Source organism: Neolamprologus multifasciatus, chromosome 18 (genome assembly GCF_963576455.1).
Source record: "Neolamprologus multifasciatus chromosome 18, fNeoMul1.2, whole genome shotgun sequence".
Classification (NCBI taxonomy): domain Eukaryota; kingdom Metazoa; phylum Chordata; class Actinopteri; order Cichliformes; family Cichlidae; genus Neolamprologus; species Neolamprologus multifasciatus.
This window is the reverse complement of record NC_140456.1, coordinates 16,709,242-16,727,460: the sequence shown is the minus strand read 5'-3', so window position 1 is coordinate 16,727,460 and position 18,219 is coordinate 16,709,242. Positions and strand designations below refer to the sequence as shown.

The following is an 18,219-nucleotide window of genomic DNA, read 5'->3' as shown; positions in this document are numbered from 1 at the left end:
TGCGTGCCAGAAATGACAAAATAGGGGTTTTTTTGGTTTCTAAAAAACAGGACAGAAAAAAACTGGGGACTAACTGAGCTGCATATGTCAACAGAAATGTCTGAAAGAAGCAAAGGAAGATAAAAACCCAGGAGTGGCGCAATGAATCAAAGATGATCAATAATCTGGATTCAGGCACCTAAATATCTTTGTTTCTTTTTGGTTATATCACGGAAAAGTGCCGCTGAGGTTATAGCTAGAATATGTTGATGTGCTTCGGGAGTCGCAAGCAAACTCGAGACCGGCACGAAATCCAGTGGAGTGAAAAGGACCGTTTACTCGACGATGAGACCCACATCCTTTCAAACCCCTGCTTCCTAGACACAGGTAAAGGCCGAAATTACAACCTCTGACAGCCTGATATGGGATTCAACTTTGCTGCTGTACTCGCTCACTTCAGATTTTTCTGACGGTGCACGCACTTGGTTAGAGTTTCCTGTAACAATATCTAAAATGCTTTTGATTGTTTTCATTCTAACACCGCTGAGTCAGTTGATAAAGAGACATAAGGGAGAAAGAAATGTGCCAAGAAACACTTCAAATATCAGGAATATCACACATACTGTAGATGGCACACAACGGCAATAGCAATTGGAGGACTTTAGGGAGACGTTACGAAAAAACAAAATCAGTTCAAGTCAAATGCTGTTGAGATTTAGCTTTTGGCACAAAGTGCAGCAGTTGGGCTGTAACTTTCTGCCTCCCGGTTATTCTGGTTTCCCCACAGTGATGCACTCAAGGAATGGCCACTTGTTGTTGTTGTTGTTATTCTTCTTTTCTCATAAGCAGTGTTGTTCAATTCTGATTATCCATCTGTTTTAGATATATGTTTTTTGTCCAGGCAAATTACACCAGCTTTGAATGGTTATCCAGCCGATAACAGTACATGCCCAGTGAACATTTTCCCTTCCAGTGTGCTTTCTCTTGTTGACCACAAAGGGGCAGTGTTCCAGTCTTAACCACACTGGGTGCTGCAGAGTTGTGGGGGTAATATCTGCATTGATTCTTTGTGGTGCATGGCTGTCTAAATGAGCTCTGCCCATTACGCTGCACTAATGCACGAGAAGATTGAATAGGCCACGTAAGGCTGCTCAGTCTTTTTATTCTCTGCATTTAATCGAATGCCAGCATTCTCAGTAGCTCAATGTGCTAATTTTCTCAATGAAGTTAGATGCAGGACTGCCCACGCAGTGAATGTGTAATTATGTTTAGATTCAGAGAATGCCATTTTACATAATGTCCAATGTACTGATTTCTGCCATGGTAACCATTAGTGCTTTAAAAAGAATAAGTTCCTCAACAGAAATAGCTGTCAGCCAATCTTGGAATTAAGCTAAGCTCTCCCACTGAGTGTAGGCTGTATAGTGGGAGCCACTGGAAGGTTGGTGTGTGGTTGTGTGGGTACTCCCATGTTACTCTGTGGCTGTGCTGCATTAGTATTCTCATAGATCTTTGAGCGAGGGAGACATTTTGACTTCTGCGTCCCTGTAAAAGTGTTTAAAACCTAAGCAGCGTATCCCCAAAGCTGATGTGTTTAGGTGAATCAGTCAAGTGTCTAAATAAATACGAGAAAGTTTATAGTTTATTCTTTTCTTCTACCATTGGTCGACCCAAGTAAAATGCCCACTTATGGCTGTTTCTTGTGGCTTGTAGTCTGTATATATCAGTGTGTAATCAGCAGAGTCTTATCTCGATCCTGTGTGTTCACTTTTGTCTGTTTATACCTCGGGGGCTGTTAGCAACTCTGGTGAAATCATGAGGGCGTGTTCAGTGTCCTTGGGATCCACTCCTTGTTTTCCATGTGTCCCGGGGGTTGGAAGGCAGCTGAAAGTTCAAACAGAGACACACTCCCTCATGCTCTACATGGCAAGAGCTCAGAGATTAAGGGGTTTCTCTGCACCGCCAACAACAGGGATTGCTCGCAGTTTGCAACTTGCCAAAGAAGAAGGATGATTCAGTTTTTTTGAGCTGTAACTTTTGTGTCAGATATGCCTTTGTTGCAAAATCAGCAGTTAAAGTTTTGTTTTTCTTCTGTGCATCTACTTGCTCGAGACAGGTAGAATAGAGCGGAGCAAAGAGCAGCTACCATCTAAATGCCTGTTTGATTCTGCTAAGGAAAGGAGCCAGAGGATGCAGGTGGCAGCGAGGCTTTGAACTAACTTGTTTGAAGTTGTTTTTTTTTCTTTCCTCATGTCAAAGGTGAAAGATTATACCTGGCAGAGGAATTTAGTCTTCAAATGAAGGACTTCATGAGCTGAATCTCAACTCTCTGGCAGAATGTAACACACTGGTTTCAGTGTGTTGATGAGGATGATTGTGTGAATCGGTCTGAATGAAGTGTGATGCTATTCCTTAGCAGTGGGAACGTGGATGTGACCCCAAGGAGTATAGCTATAGAACAGCAGCAGCAGCAGGAGATAACTGTATACCAAGTCTCTGTAATCTTGAAAGAAACACATACAGATGCACCGGTGTCAGAGCTGGAAATGGGCCAGGTCACTCACACCCTGGTTGGGAATTGTCAGCCAAATGGAGAAATGACTTGTATAGTCCAAATGGAGAAAAGCCCGAGGTTGGGCAAGGCACAGCACGAGCTCAGCAGGTGGCTCTCCCTCAGTAGCGCCGGGAGGCATAGAGAGGAGGTAGTGATGGAGGAGGATGAGGAGGAGTTGGAGGAGGTGATTGCGGGAAAAATGAAGACAGACAAGTTTTTTAAACCACCTTCAAAATATACAGGAAACTCCTTACAACAACACAGAGACGTGGTGGAGCTAACAGCTCAACTAGACGCCAAGGAGCAGCTCATTCAGAGCTCAACATTGTGCTCTGCCACCATCCAGGCTAAAGGACTTGTTCATGGGAATCATGACAGTGCACCAGGAAGAAGGTCTCTGCCTTGGGCCCTGCTACGAAGGTCACATAAGGATGAAGCCCTGCTCGGCAGAAGGACGATGAGCATGTATGACGGTCCGGTCAAGGTCCAAAGAGATCGTGAGCCCGAACAAGAACGACGACTGCTAAGGCCCAGGAGCGTTTGCATGCTTCCAGGCGCAGTCGCAGTTCTGCCAGAGCCCCAAGCCCAGGAATCCTGCAAATGGACAGGAAGTTTAGACAGCCACCAGCACAGGAGCAGGAAGGCTGAGCTAAGAGCAGTGGATGGCCTCAATTCTGTTGTGGCTCAACGGCCATCAGGCCCTGTGGAGGTGAACTTTAGGGTCCGCCAGAGGAGCTGGAAGCCCAGGCCCGTCAGTATGACAGTACTGGAACTAAAAAAGAGGGGCTCTGATGAAGAGATAAACAGCGAGAGGAGTGGCAGCCACAGAGGTGGCGAAGGAGAGGGATTTTTCAAAGGAGGCTTACGATGGAAACTGTTTGGCAAAACCTCTCAAGAGAAGAACAAGGAAAAGCAAAATGACAAAGATGCAAAAATTTCCCCCAAAAACAACAAATCTGATACTTCAAGAAGTACACTGAGCTCTTTAAGACGGAGTTTTAGTCTGCGAATCAGGAGGACTCGTCCTAGGGATTTGGGTCCTGGGGTAGAGTCAAAGGAGTACTCTCAGACTAAAAGTACTGCTGAAGAGGCAACGATGCCTCCTCAACCCTTCTCGTACCTCACAGGAAGAAAGATTTCAACTTCCAGTGATCAGACGGAAGATGGAGGCATGCAGTACATTCAGTATCACAGCAGGGGGAAGGTCAAGGTAATGGAGGTACCCCTCCATCCACCAAAACTGACTTCCAAACCAGTTCAGGAAGAACAAAGTATATGGCAGCTCATAGCAAACCGTTTCAGGAGGAAAGACCAGTCAAGCAGTGGCAAAAGTGAAATTCAGCAGTCCCAAAGCAAAGACAGTGGTCAATATCCCCACACTGGGAATAATAAGTCACAGCCTGTCACCATAGAGACTCTGGCAGGCATTGACTCCCACAAAGGTCAAGGTAAGACCTGCAAGACTGCTGATTTATTTCTCAGCTCAGTGCTCCATTTTATATACCCCCTCTTGCTCACTGCACAGAAAGTTACAGCTCAAGAGAAATGAGGAAGTGCACTTTTTTTAGGACAAGCAAATGAAAAACATGTGGGGGAATTGTGAGTTTGGATGGCATTCAAAAAAAGTCCAAAGAGTCCTTTTGGAATTTCTATTTCGGGTATTTTATTTCTCCAGTGTTTTTCATGTGTGAACCTCCAGTTCGTGTGCACATGCACAGCAATTACTTTGCCTTCTTTGAGGTTTTTGTAGTTCAGTCAAAAAGTAGGTGAAGTGAAATCACCAGTGACTGAAAAGAACACATGATAACAGTTTGTTTTACAGAGGGGCGGCTGTGGCATAACACAGTCCCCGTGCTATCTCTGTGTTATCCTGACCCAGGCCTGCTTATTGGTCTCTCAGAGACGCAGCTTAAAGAAGTAGCATTAAAGCAGTTAGTGGCTGTAATGGGGATGCATTTGGCAGTCTCGCAATGCTAAATTAAGAGAGCTTACATACTGTAATGATGGGGAGAGGAGCAAACGACTTAAGCGCTGTGTTTAAAGGTTAACTCTGACAGTGAAGTGTGTTTGTCCAGTTGCCTGGAAGAGCAGGCAGGGAGGCAAATATTTGTAACTATCTGAATTAATGGCTGTGATTTGCTGTGATTTGCTGTGTTTTGCGCGTCAAGCTCCAATTTCACACCTTTTCAAAGAGACCTAATTAGTCGTCTGTGACAACCTAATAACTTCTCCCGATGTCAAGTTGCACATGTCATGTATATATTCGCAACTTTTGAACCAGCAAAACATTTCTTTTGTTTTAATTTTCATGTTAATTTGAGACTCATGAAGGGGCTGAGGTCAGACTTGTTAATCGCTTGTCTGTTTGTATTCTCCCATGACACGTTACCAAGGATACCTATTGATTTGTTTTCCAGAGTCAAGTGGTATTTGTCCATTTCTTCCACTGCAGTCAGTCAGTCAGTCAAGCTTCAGGAATGTAGGTGTGCCGATCAGCTTGAGTTAAGCTGGGTGTTCAATGCCCTGGGCGGGACTCTGCGCTTGTTGCTACCTGCCTAACTGTTGGTTCTTAAAGTAAATTAAATCCAGAAAAGCCGAAGCCCAACTCTTCTGTGACTGAACGCTTGCATACACTCAGGCTGTACTTCAGTGTGTGTATGACGTTTGGGTGGAGGAAGGGAGTTTAACAGGGGGAAGAGTTTGAGGTGTCCCCACCCCCACCTGTTGAGTAAACAAAGCCATCCTGTTGGATCCAGGAGTGGCCAGTGAACTGTGTGCTGAAATGGGGAGTGGGGGGTGGTCTCTGCGGTCCTTTGAGTCGGAGAAGCAGTGTAGGTGGTCAGCGGTGCACATGTGTAGCAGAGGTTGAAATACTGCAGTGGTGCTGCAGATAGAACTCTACAGTAACCTGTACTCTAACCTGTCAATGTAGCTTGCAGACAGAAAAACACTCAGTGATGGGTATTTTTTGGAGTTACCTTTTAGAGAAAAAAATCCCCCCCACGAAGGTGAAATCCAGACTCATTTATCTTAAATCTGACACAAAATATATTCATGAGGATGGAATTCCCTTTGTTTCCCTTTCGCTTTGCCATTTCACATAAGGTGCTTCCTGTATGTGCTTTACCTTTCAGATGGAGTGGGCCTTACTTTAAAACCTGCAGAGTGAAAAATAATTAGAAAAAAATGCTTTTGTTTTTGGCGTTCATATCAGCAGGTGTAGTTGAGTCCCCAGCAGGTAGCTATGTTCAAGATAAATACACTTTCAGGGGAAGTTGAATAAACAGTGACACTGCGATAATGCCCTCTCAGCTGCAGCAGGACACATGGGGAGACGGCAAGATATTGAAACACCACTGAATCGCCGACAGTCTGGTTAGGAGCAGAGGGAAATCTGTTAATAACTGAATGTAACTTGTATATGAGCAGCTGCCACTGCAAATCTCAGCTCCAGTACATTGTGTTTTTCAGAACTGTGGCTCATTTGAAGCAGGATCCTGCCGTTTCACCAAGAGGTCTACAAACCATTTGCCAAAAAAACTGCAATTTGTAGATCTTCTCTAACTTTGCTTGCAGTTTCATTCATGCATGACTGATTCCTTTGGTTTTTGTTCTTTTTTTATTATTCCTTTTTGTAGCTGCAAAGATAACCTCTGGCACTCCCTTCTTAATTTGACAAACTGAGTCCGTCAGCCTGGGCATTCCACTGCAAGGCTTCTTGAAAACCCAATTTGCAAATCTCGTGTTAAATGTGAATCGGGATGTCCAATTTATTTTAAGGGGAAGTGATCAATGCCTTTCTGCAGACAACACAAGGCTCTGGGAGCTTTAATTAGGCCAGACCATCCAGGTTGTATTAGACGAGCTCGGGGTAAAGATTTTCACCTTGTTCTCTGGTAACTGTGTTTGTCACTTACCTAATTTGATGGAAATGACTGGCTTGTGTTTGGGAGCTCAGCAGAAGAGAAGTAAGAGCTCTTATACTTGTTTTTTTTCTGTAAATGTTTTTTTTTTTTTTTTTGTAGAGCTACAGACAAAAGGAAGATGCTGCAGGACCGTTTTTGTCATGACATGCATGATAAAAGTAGCCAGACAGGGAATGTCAGTTGGTGAATCATCGGAGTAGAAACACTAATTGCTAGCTAAATTCTCACTCTGTAATTCATGACGGAAGGAAAGTATGGTTGGAAAGTTGGTCAGAGTAAGAGTGGAAGTTTAGATCTCAAGGTTGTCCTCTCTCGTTCCCCCAAAAACCACTTCAGATTCACTGCACATTGGCACGCATGCATGCATGTGCATACGCACGGACTTGCTGCTCACATTAGATTTTCTTTTCTCATGGAATAAGTCGGGGCTTCGCTTGTGCTTCGCTACCCTCAGACTGAGTGGTCATTTTTATCTGAGCAGACGTGAGCAGCGAAGTGAAAGACCTGACAAACATGCTGCCAACAGTTTTACCCTCACAGAGACAAAGACACTGGTGTCCTCTGTAGGCATCGCGAGTCCCGGGCTCCGTTGTTTCCATAGGCATTCTGGGACACAGCGATATGGGGAAGGTCATATTTAAAGAATGACGTAATGCTGACCACATGGATTCAATTAGGGGTTTTTCTTTTAGTGGGGAAACAGTTCGGTTCCACTTTATCTCTTTCGGGATGGCAAATTTCAGGCATCTTTACCATGATGCTGTTTCTTTGTTGTGTTCTTGATTTCAATATTATTTTAGTGAAAGGCACTCATTTTCTATTGCTTCCTTTTGTTGTTATTATTGTCTGTGAAAGAATAAGTGGTGCTATTTTCCGGTAGTCAATGCGGTGCTCCAGAGATGAAGCAATTGTCAATGGCCAACAACACAATTTCTGCATTGACCTGCGATGACCCAAAATTTTCCTTCATGGCTACACGTTAGTTGGGTTGAGTTTAAAATACTCCTTGTTTAAAATCTGAAAATCACATTTTTGGGGGGCTTCATTTATCAAATATTATTCTTTATTCATTCTGCTTTATTTCACTAATAACCAGTTCTTCATTAAAAAGACAATATAGGAACTACTTGCTAATTATATTACTGTACTGATGAACGCATCTATGTACCCATGATGGCAGGCTTGTGCTAATGATACAGTAACAGGATGTAAACATTAGATGAGCTGTGATGAGACAGTAGAAAGAAAATAGTTCCTATATGAAAGTGCCGGACCATTTTTGTTAAAAGTTCATGATACCACGTTTGACAAAAACATATTTGTTGGCACTTTAAGTACAACAAAAAAAAGCTACATTGAGTTCCATTATATTCAAGAGAAAGCAGATATTACTACAGCCAGTATAAATGACTCACAATCTAGTCAGATAAATAGCAATGCAGCCCAGAGGAACATACAAAAAGTTTGATTTTGGGTGAGCTGTTAACAAAGCCTGAAAGACTGGCACCTTAAGATGGGTTCATGTAATTGCTATTTTTGAGTATTACCGCTGGTTGACCTTTCAATAACAAGAAACAGGAACTGTAATAAAATGGGGCGGCAGCCTTATCGGAGATCGCCTCAGAGAGCCGTGACCTGCATTGAGTTTCCTGCACTTAAAAACTGAGGCAGTTTGGATGTCTCCGCTCATGTTCTGACATGTCAAACCCACACTGAGAGGGCTTAACTGGAGGCGTGCTGTTTAAAGACTCCTCTGCTCCAAACAATGGTTGGTGAAAGGCCCCTGTGTTCGGGATGCACTCTCCTCTCCCACAACAAGTGAGACATCCACAGCAGAGTGACATTCTTTGTAAATGGATTGGAGAAAAAGTCAAGATTTTAACTGATTTTTGTGTTTGTGGGGTTTTTTTAATGGACAAGTCAAGGGGAATTTTTGGCTCATGTCTCCCCGTCTATGAGTCATTTATGCTTTTAGCATATTTGGAGAAAAAAAAAACCTGAAACATGTCCTATAATGACACTGGGGTCCTTACTGTTTATGCTTTGTGTCTTTTCATATTGGCATCGCCTGCAGCAAAAAGAAAAACCGCCATAGCTGTGTAATGATGGTGTATGAGTAGTTTAATTGTTATGGTTTAGAGCTGTGGAGGGGGTTACCTGTGCAAGGCGGCATGTAGGCTCCTGTATTAGAGATGGTATCTTATTTGGGAGGTTCAGATGGCAAGAAAGCCTTGATCCGAAACAGGAAGGTGGTCTTTGTTCTAATAGATGTTATGACACACATCTGTACTCCATCTCTGTGGGAAATGGGCACAGCTTGTGGAGCTGTCATTTGTGTTTTTAGTTCTGATGGTTCGCATTGTCCTTTATAGTGTTCTGCCCTTTTTCAGAGCTCTATTATCTAGTCAATGTCTCCAAATGTCACTGGTAAACCTACCATGCTGAATCAAGCCTGATAATAACTGCCTTTTAAAACAGATTAGCAAAATCCCTTCCTAAGATTGGGCTGTACATTGAAATGGCCTTCACAGACTGCATTAACTACAGGTCCCTTGCAATTACTTCTTCACACTTGTGTTGTAAACAAATAAACAAATCTAGAGAAAACAGAAGAGTCGGACAGATTGAAAATCGGTGTGGATTGATCCATCCATCCATGCATTTTCTTAACCACTTATTCAAATCAGGATTTCAATATGGAAATAGCTGGACCCAGCTGACATTAGTCACTCTTGGGGCTTCATCTAATATCGCCGTTAGATTTTGGTTTAAGTTCCTTTAATCAAAGTGCTTCCATCATTGAACTAAGCCTGAAAAACTGGCACCTTAAGATTCCTTATACTCTGAATGCAGGGATCAGTTTTTCCAGGTATCCGTTGTAACCAGCAGATACCTGGTCCAAGGTATTTTGTGATGTTTACAAATGGAGATAAACTTTTTAAAAAGTTAATTCGTCTTCAGATGTTAGCTCATGAATTTAAGATTGCATTTCAGTAAACGGGGTTCCACTTTTGAGGGGACCTGCATGCAGCTAAGGCTTGCTTAGATTTGATTGGTCGATTGAATTTGAACTAGGAGCGGACTATAGACTGAAACCAGAAAGCTTCCAGCACTAGAAATCACCAGAAGGTTCGAATTCAGCTCATTCATATGCAGATATGTTTCTGGAGGATTATAAAAAAAATCCTAGTTTATGCAAATTATTATCACAGAAATATGAGATGCACTAATTGTAATTTTCTTGGCTGATTTTTATTTCATATTTATTTATTTTTCAAAGTGAGGTGCTACTGATTTATTCATTTAGTTATTTATTTTATTTTATTTTTGCTTATTCCAGTTTTCTAAGCTCTATAAGGGACAGCTTATACAAAAAATCTACTTTTTTTTTCAATGCGGGATATTTTTACACTAAAATAAATTATTAAGTTTCTTAATTTCTCACAAACTGGACATGATAGACGCTCACTGAAAGAACTGAGAATAAGGCTACAGATAATTAGCTAAAATTGGTTTCTATACATTCGCCTTTACTTGACATATTTTACCCTACCAAACAAAAGCAGGTTTATCAGATTTATATATCAACACAAATGCAAGTTACATAAATAATATAATAATAATGTTTATAACGTCATCAGATAGCAGCACGTGGACCCTTTGCTGTTTTTTTACTTCGCTAAACAATTTTTTTTCTGTTTCTGCTTTGAGCCCTTGCTCATACTGAGTCTGTAGATACTGAGCTCTGGATAGCTTTAGCTTTAGTCACTCTTCCTTTATTAGCCTCTTTAAAATGTCCATGTTCAGCTGGGTGAGGGTGATTTAAGTGTCTCATTAGGTTTAAACATTTCATGGCGGTTCCTCCATGGTTTACTTTGGCCAACTTTGTGTCTTCCTCAGAGCTCAGTAATGGCTGTGAGCAGCTATTAGCCTGTGCTGCTGTGCACATGTTGCACATGCATAATCAGACATCTGTGAGGCTGTCCTATTGGTCACCAGTCAAGAACACAGAATGACTGTATCTTTTTCTTTTTACTTTTTTTTTTTTAAAAAATTCTATTTAAAAAAAAAAAAAAAATTTTTTACCTGTCTTGTCCAACAGCATTCAATATCAGAATTATGATCTGAATGCACTGTTTGCCAAACAGATTTGGTTTGCCTAAACTCTATAAATAATGTTTTAATAATTCATATATTTTTATTATTATTCACATAGGATATGTGTAATTTAGCAATGCCAAAGCTGACAAGCAGGGAGGGGTTGAAGTGGTAAAGAGAAGAGGGGGGGGGGGGGGGGGGGGGGGGGGGAATTAAAGAAAGATAAAAGAACAATGGGGGAAAATAGGAGAAAAGGTAAAAATAAAAGGACACGACAGGCCAAATGGCTATATATTCATAACTACACAACTTTTTCACTAAAGTTGGCTCTATCTATCTGCCATAAAACTTTGATTCAGTGGTTCTGGTTAATATGTGTGCAGGAATTTTTTAAAAAAGGGCAACAACCCCACAATTCCTTTAAAAATGTTTTACTGTAATTGACTGCTGTGTAAGTCGAAATGCTTGATGTGACTGGTGGAGCATTCAGCATAAAACTTATTGCAGACTCTTCAAATTCAGCCGCTAGCAAAAGCTGTCAGTGCCATATTACAGCTGGGGGTCAAATAGAACAGAACGCATATTATCGCTTAGTACTTTTTGCTTTTGTCATTTACGTCTTCATTTGTCTTTTTCTTTTTAGACTCTTTTGTCAACAGCCAGGAATGGACATTGAGTCGATCAGTGCCGGAGCTGAAAGTGGTGAGTAACTTTTTTTTTTTTTTTTTTTGACAATCCTGGTGTTAATTTGCCCTCAGAGGTTTCATCTTACTAACAGATTTAAATGTCAGTGGGAAAGCATGTTCTCTCCATGTAATACTAGTTTTGCATTTCACATGAGAGGGAACATTTGAGAAATTGGCTGGACTTTTCCCCTGGCACATAGTGGGTGATTTTTAATGAGATGCGTTGGCATGGCGATACAGGGTGGTTTTGCAGCAGGACACAGGATGAGTGACAGTTTTGGGCTAGGCCGGTGACACATCCTGGGTCCGCTCCCACCCGCCAGTGAAGCACACGCACAGCCTCTGCCAAATGCACTACTAACATCCTCACATGATTTAATGCCTTCCCCACATAAAGACTAGCAGCCTTGAAAGGCTCCGCTCTGCCGTTCTCCCAGTGGATATAATATTTTCAGTGTTAGGTGAATTCATTGTTGTGGCACCTTGAAGAAGGGGAAACTTCAATGGGGGGATTCACAGCGAGCACAAAGACAAACTTCCTTTATTGGCTTCAAACACTTTTAAATGCGTCTGTTGCTTTTTATGTTTCTAAGGTGTTAATTGGCAGCTTCCATGCGGGGGTTTGTTAAATGGACCCGGTAAGACTAAATTAAGTGTCGCAAAAATAGTAATCATTCTTTTCAAAACTTTCACAGAGTTACCGTGCAGCGACAAGGTCGTGCTGAAAGGAAGTTGGTTACAACTCTCAGAAGCTTTTAAAAACGATAGGGGGGGGGGGGGGGGGGGGGGGGGAAGCAGGTTTTGCTTTCTTCCTCTTTGATACCACAATAATAGGGGTCAAAACAATTCCTGTAGATGAATTAAAACGATTAAAACCATGTGAGAAAGCCTCTAATTTTTTTTCTGCCGCAACAGTGAGCTGTACTCTGGTACTGTTGATTTCGTGCTGGTGACTTGACTGTGGTTAAATCCTGTTTTATTGCCATCTTTTGATCATCTCACATCAGAGCTAAACGTCTACAAAGAAGAGTGAAGGTTCTGTAGTAGCATAATGCTGATACAGCATTTCGAGATCATGAATCCTATATACCCGTGGGCCACAAAGCCCAGCAGTTAAACAGCAGGAGAACGCTGGTTTTGTGGCACATTCAAAGCCTTTTTTTTTGACTCATAGCTTTTACAGCACCACAACTTTTTGCTAACTTTGAATTTATTCATAGCTTATTCTGCTGGGTACCTCATGATATACATACTTCAGTTATAAAGAAGCTAGGCTAGGAAAAGACCTTGAACACACCTTTTCTCTTGTGCCTCAAACGTCCCTATAATTAGAACCATACCTGCTTTAACACCCACTAATGATCTGTGGAAGGAGAGGGCGATGGTGGGTAGAGGAGGAGCTGGAGAGGGAGGAGATGAGGCATGTTGCAGTCTTTGTTCTTCCCAGACATGCTGGCATCGTCAGCCCACCCTCAGCCATGCATCACCCCGAAGGCACTGCAGTTTGGTCTGGTCTAGACGGCAGGGAGAGGTAGAACAGGACATACAACCAAAGTCGGGTGTAAATCAGAGGCACTTGGACAATATTTCAAACACGCATGGCCTACGAAAGGGACCTTTACCCCCTTGAACACAAACCATATGGAGTTTCTTTTACTGCCTACTACCTTCTAAAGTTTTTAATTTGATTTTCTTCCCCCTAGCCAACACTTGTTTTCACTTCAGGCCAGTGTGTAATAAAAATCTACTTAGCAGAGAAGCTAAACAATGGAGTCACCTTTAGGTTTAGTGTGAAAGTTTCATTACTTTTTTAAATAATTACACCTTGACCCATTTTAAGAGTAAAAAAAATAATAATAGAAATATCACACCCACAAAACTACATTTTTCATTTTTTCAATAAGAAACTTGCATACTGGTGAAAAAAAACGAGTTAGTCTTTTCAAAAATGCCTTAAATGCAGCACTTCTTCTTTTTTACTTATCTTCTTAAATACACACACATTGAAATATATGCGCAATACAAATGCCCAGAACGTCAGTCTTTGATTTTTCAGTTGAGTTCTGATGGTACGTCTCTGTAGAAAGAATAATCTCTAAAACTTTAGTGACTCATACAGCTAGGATTTAAGACTTAGCAGCCTAACTAAAGATTAGGAATGAAATAAGATGTGGAGATGGTTGTATTTCTGATATTATTGACCTTGATGCAGTGTTTTGCTTTTTGCTACACACAATTTGCACACACTGGGCTGAAAACTTGCAAAGCCTTAATGATTGAGGTTGAAGCTTCAGTTTTTGGGAAAGAAAATATAAAAAAATAAAACTCAAAACAGCACGACTTATGTAATTTCAGTGCCTTTATGGTAGGATCTTTTTCTCTGTCAGGTCACTTGAACCTGTACATCATCTCATAGCTTTTTGCTCTTGGACTTGCAGGGGATTGTGGGAAACCTGTCCAGCGGGAAGTCTGCCTTGGTTCATCGATATTTGACAGGGACATATGTGCAAGAGGAATCGCCTGAAGGTAAGAGCCTGCTGAAGAAAGCGTGGGTCAGGAGGTGGATTACAAACATGACACCCAGCACAAAGATCAGAGCATTGCAGATTTAATGCAGCATGTTTACTGTGGCTCTTTTGACCTCAGCACCTCGGCTGCCGCAGCCTGTCATATGTATTACATTGTTGACGATGTGTGAAAAGCTGGTTTTGTCAGCTTTCTGTTATGATGGGACGGTTGGGTGACCATATTTGGAGGAGTGTAATAGGATATTTAAATAATGAAGAACAGCACTGGTTTTTTTTTTTTTTTTTTTGGGGGGGGGGGGGGGGGGGTTTGCCGCTTCTGTGCGCATTTTTCTAATTAGCTTCCGTTAAACTGTTTTGTTTTGGATTTTGTTAAGCTCCCAAATAGTGAGATTGATAACTGGCTCAGTTCTATTTCTCCCTTCACTGAAAATGGTGGGAAAATGACAAAATGTAACATTTCTAGTAATTTGAAGCTCAATACTAAAACATGCAAGTAAAAGTGTCACTTTTACAAAAGCAGGTGCTTTTTTACACATTTAAAGCATTTGATATGAAAGGAATGCTTTATATATATATATATATATATATATATATATATATATATATATATATATATATATATACATATACATATATAGGGGGGCAAGAATGCCCCCCTCTGGCCTGAAGACTGCGTCCTCTACAAATTCCAGCAAGATGTTGGCAAACCCAGAGTTAACTGATGATCTTTGAGGGGTTTGCAGTGTTTCATTTTAGTGTAATTATAGTGAGGATGAGACATGAAGCGCATAATTAGTTTCTGGCATTTTGCTGCACCATGGGAGAAGGAAAAAAATCCTCATAGCTTAATTAGTCCTTGAGAAATCAATGGTTGAAATGCTGGGGGAGTAAAAAAAACCCAGATCGACCCTTGTTGCTTTAATCAAGGAAATGTATCGGTTCATATATGTCCGTGTCCCTTCACATCGTTGCTCTGATACGACGTACCTGTCTGGCGAACACCGGGTACCTCATTGTTTCTTGCGCTTCAACACTGGCTTCACTCCAGACTGACTATTACCATTGCAGAGAAGCTTCACCCAGCAGAGGGAAGGTTCATCCGTGGCTGTTTCTTCACTGTTTTGTTCCTGGGCTTTTGCTATGATATCTGAAAAAAGGTACTGGGGTGTGTTACTATGGCAACGCCGGATGGAGCTCCGTTGGATTGTGGCTCTGTGTCAAGGTCTAAGCCTCCGTGTAAGCAGAGTATGCTTACTGCGTGTTAACCATGCCTACCAACTCACCGTCTCTCTGTAGGCTGTGTGTGCAACGTTATCACTCGCCTGTTTTTTTTCTCCTTTATGAGACGTTGAGCACAAATTCACATTATTCATAATTAGTCTTCACAAGAGAGTGAGGTAGTCTGCCTCATTTATTCACAGCATTGGCTTATTCGGGCTCTAAATAGAGACCACGACATTCTGGATGATTATGTAACTGAGATGTTTACTTTGAATTTCCATCCATGTTTTCTCCAGAGTCGTATGCTTTCATTACAGATACTGGTTTCTGAGAGTCTCCTCCATAATCCATTCTGGAGTACGAACATGTTGCCAGCTTCCATGCAAACCCTTTTCTCTGATAAATCTTTGGTTTGCTCTGATGCAATCAGCATTCACACGTTTCTCAGTGCTTTGTTGGAATCTGCAAAGCGCTTTGACTTCAGTAGAAAAATATAAATAAATAAAAAGCTGACTGGTGGTTTATGAATCTCTCTCTCCCTGCATGTTATGCAACCAGCATCCAACAGGCTTTGAGAGCCCGTGCAAAAGGCTGGGAGAATCCCCGATTTGCAGAGCGGGCTAAAATCGACTTAAAAGCGTGGAAGTGTGGCTCAAGTGGATATGTACTGCACGCTGACACAGGAGTAGTGTCCGACTATTAAAAAGAAAAAATCTGGGGCCCCGCCCACTTACAGCTCCTCTGATGTGTGATCTTTAGTTCTGTGGGCTGGTTTAACAACACGATTTCCAACTTGTTCTTACTCAGTCATTCCAGGAGTGCACACATCTGCTGCCTTCAACATAATTTTCCCTTTTTTGGGGGAGAGGGGGGGATACATTTCACGATCATTTGTAGACCTTTTTAAATGTGTGCCTTATTCAGTTTTTTGAAACGGCTTTTGGCATATTTTTTTTGTATTCATGAGACATCGTTTTCACTCCCAGGGACATCTCTAGCCTCACAACTTTCTCATTTCAATGTTTTTAATCTCCACAGGATCGAGAACCCTTCAAATGATATGCAAAATCTAATTTACAGCGTGGTTCTCCCATTGGTGTAGTCTTTATCTGCAGCCAGCTTTGCTAACGGCAAGGAAAATCTATTTGGGCTACAAAAGAAATGAAGAAAAGGGGAGAGAAACTCAAGGCAGTATGGGTGCTACGTTCTTAACTTTCCACCAATTTTTCTGGGATGTGACTTCTGGGAGCAGAACAGTTTCGGAGTCACGACACATTTACTGGATTCTGATGTTTATCTTCCGTTGCTTCCTTTCCATCCTTTTATCATCTTTTCTAAAATTAAGTCTATTTGTCTTAAGATATAATTTATTACAATTAGCCGGAGAGTGTTTGTGAAGCAAAAGTCGGGCCTTTTCGTGACTCATGGAAGCGCAGTGATAGTGGCGCTGAACTGGTTCCCTCAGCAGCTGTGCATTTGACACGCTAAATGGCAATTTCTCGCCCACATAATTGGCCCCAGAGAGACCTGGTTTCCTGTCAGCATGTGATCCAGGCAACACCGTGTTCAGCAGGTCTAAATTGAGAAGCTAAATTGGTCTAAATTCAGATGCATATCAACAAACTTTTAAGAGCCATACATTTCAATTGCTTTCTTCCTCTTCTTCTTCTTTTTTAACTTATCAGTGGGTGTGAAATGTGTCTGCTGTCTTTCCTTTTTTTTTTTGACAACCCCCTGGTGGTTGGTTTACGTTCTAACAGACAATTTACACTTTGATTAATTGACTGGCTGTGGAGTAAACTCTTGGAATAAACATATCTTCCTTTAGGTGGACGTTTCAAGAAAGAAATTGTGGTGGATGGACAGAGCTACTTACTTCTGATCAGAGATGAAGGGGGGCCTCCAGAATTGCAGGTAGGATCCTTAAAAAGTTCTCTTTAATCAAAAGCTGCTGGGTAGAAACTGTCAAGCTGACAGAGCCTGCTTAGAGACAGACCATTACTTCTACAGGCCTGTTTGGAGCACACAGCACTCTGTGGGTGTTCTAACAAAAGAAACAACGGATCGATGCAAAAGCCAAGTCGAGATGATTTTTGTGGTCAAAGAAACAACGCCTAATTATCTTATTAGTATGCGAAATCTGAAGAGTTATGGTTAATTTTTAGGAGAAAATGTGATGTTGTGACACGTGTTATGACAGTGCAGCCATCAAAATCTCATCTTCGATTATTTGTGAACCACGGAGGGCCCAATTTTGAGCTACTGCAGGACTTTGTGACATTGGCTGTCTCCAATTTATATACTTTATCTAGTCTAAGAAACTATGAAGCTGAAGCATCAATGTCTTGATCAATCATCCAGGTAAGGAAACCCCAAAAAGTTTATTCTGCTCATCTGGACGTAGCATTTTCGGTGGGAGAAACATTTCATCGCTCATCCGCGTGACTTCTTCGGTCTTAGCTGACTGCAGGTTTCCCCAGCCTTCCCCAAGAGTACATTTGCAAAAGGAAACTAGCACCACTGTCAAACAATCATCATGATCAAAATGCTACGTCCAGATGAACAGAATTAACTTTACTTTGTAAAGCACGATGTTAGAAATGTAGTAGAGAAGTAAGAAGAACATTGTCATGCTACTTTATTATTTATACTTGAAGTAGAATAAGTAAATCCACTTAATTATGGGACACAAACTTTGCTGACACAAACAGTGCCTGTGATCACTGGCACTGTTTGTGTCAGCAAAGCATGATATCTGACAAATCTCCTTGTTACACCCTGTTTCCACCTTCACTCCTACAAGGCTCTACTCAGACCGATTTCCATAGATGGGAGGATTCAGTTTCCCATAACCAATCATGAGAGACTAACGTGCCCCCCCCCCACCCCATGAATGTAACCTAATTTCAAGTCCACCTTGATGCATACTAATGGCACCACACTGTTATACAGCTGCATAAACCGTGAGTTTAGCCTGTTCCTTCGTTTAACTGCTGTGCCTCAGGGGTGCCGACAACAAACATGCACTGGCCGTTTAAATTTAATATCGCTGTTGTGGCACAAAGCTTGACTACAGCCCATGGCAGTGATTGGCTAATTGGCACTCATGGGACACCTGTTTTTGTAACTGAAAAACTGCTGTTTCATGACGTAATGTCCGGCCAATGAACACGTCCAAAGAGCTTGACTCATTCAAAGCTGGCGGAGCTTTACTTATAAACTTATCT

The 18,219-nt window shown here is 41.6% G+C and overlaps 1 protein-coding gene across 1 annotated transcript in view; it reads left to right on the top strand.

Moving 5' to 3' along the window:
• The first annotated feature begins 372 nt into the window (after window positions 1-372).
• The window catches only part of LOC146497658 (arf-GAP with GTPase, ANK repeat and PH domain-containing protein 3-like), a 75,065-nt gene continuing 57,218 nt past the window's right edge, over window positions 373-18,219 (top strand). Inside the window, exons 1-4 of the mRNA XM_085139165.1 lie at window positions 373-3,981; window positions 11,201-11,259; window positions 13,682-13,769; window positions 16,821-16,906. Coding sequence (XP_084995291.1) covers window positions 2,382-3,981; window positions 11,201-11,259; window positions 13,682-13,769; window positions 16,821-16,906 — 1,833 coding nt within the window. The 5' untranslated portion in view covers window positions 373-2,381. The remainder of the gene's footprint in view (window positions 3,982-11,200; window positions 11,260-13,681; window positions 13,770-16,820; window positions 16,907-18,219) is intronic.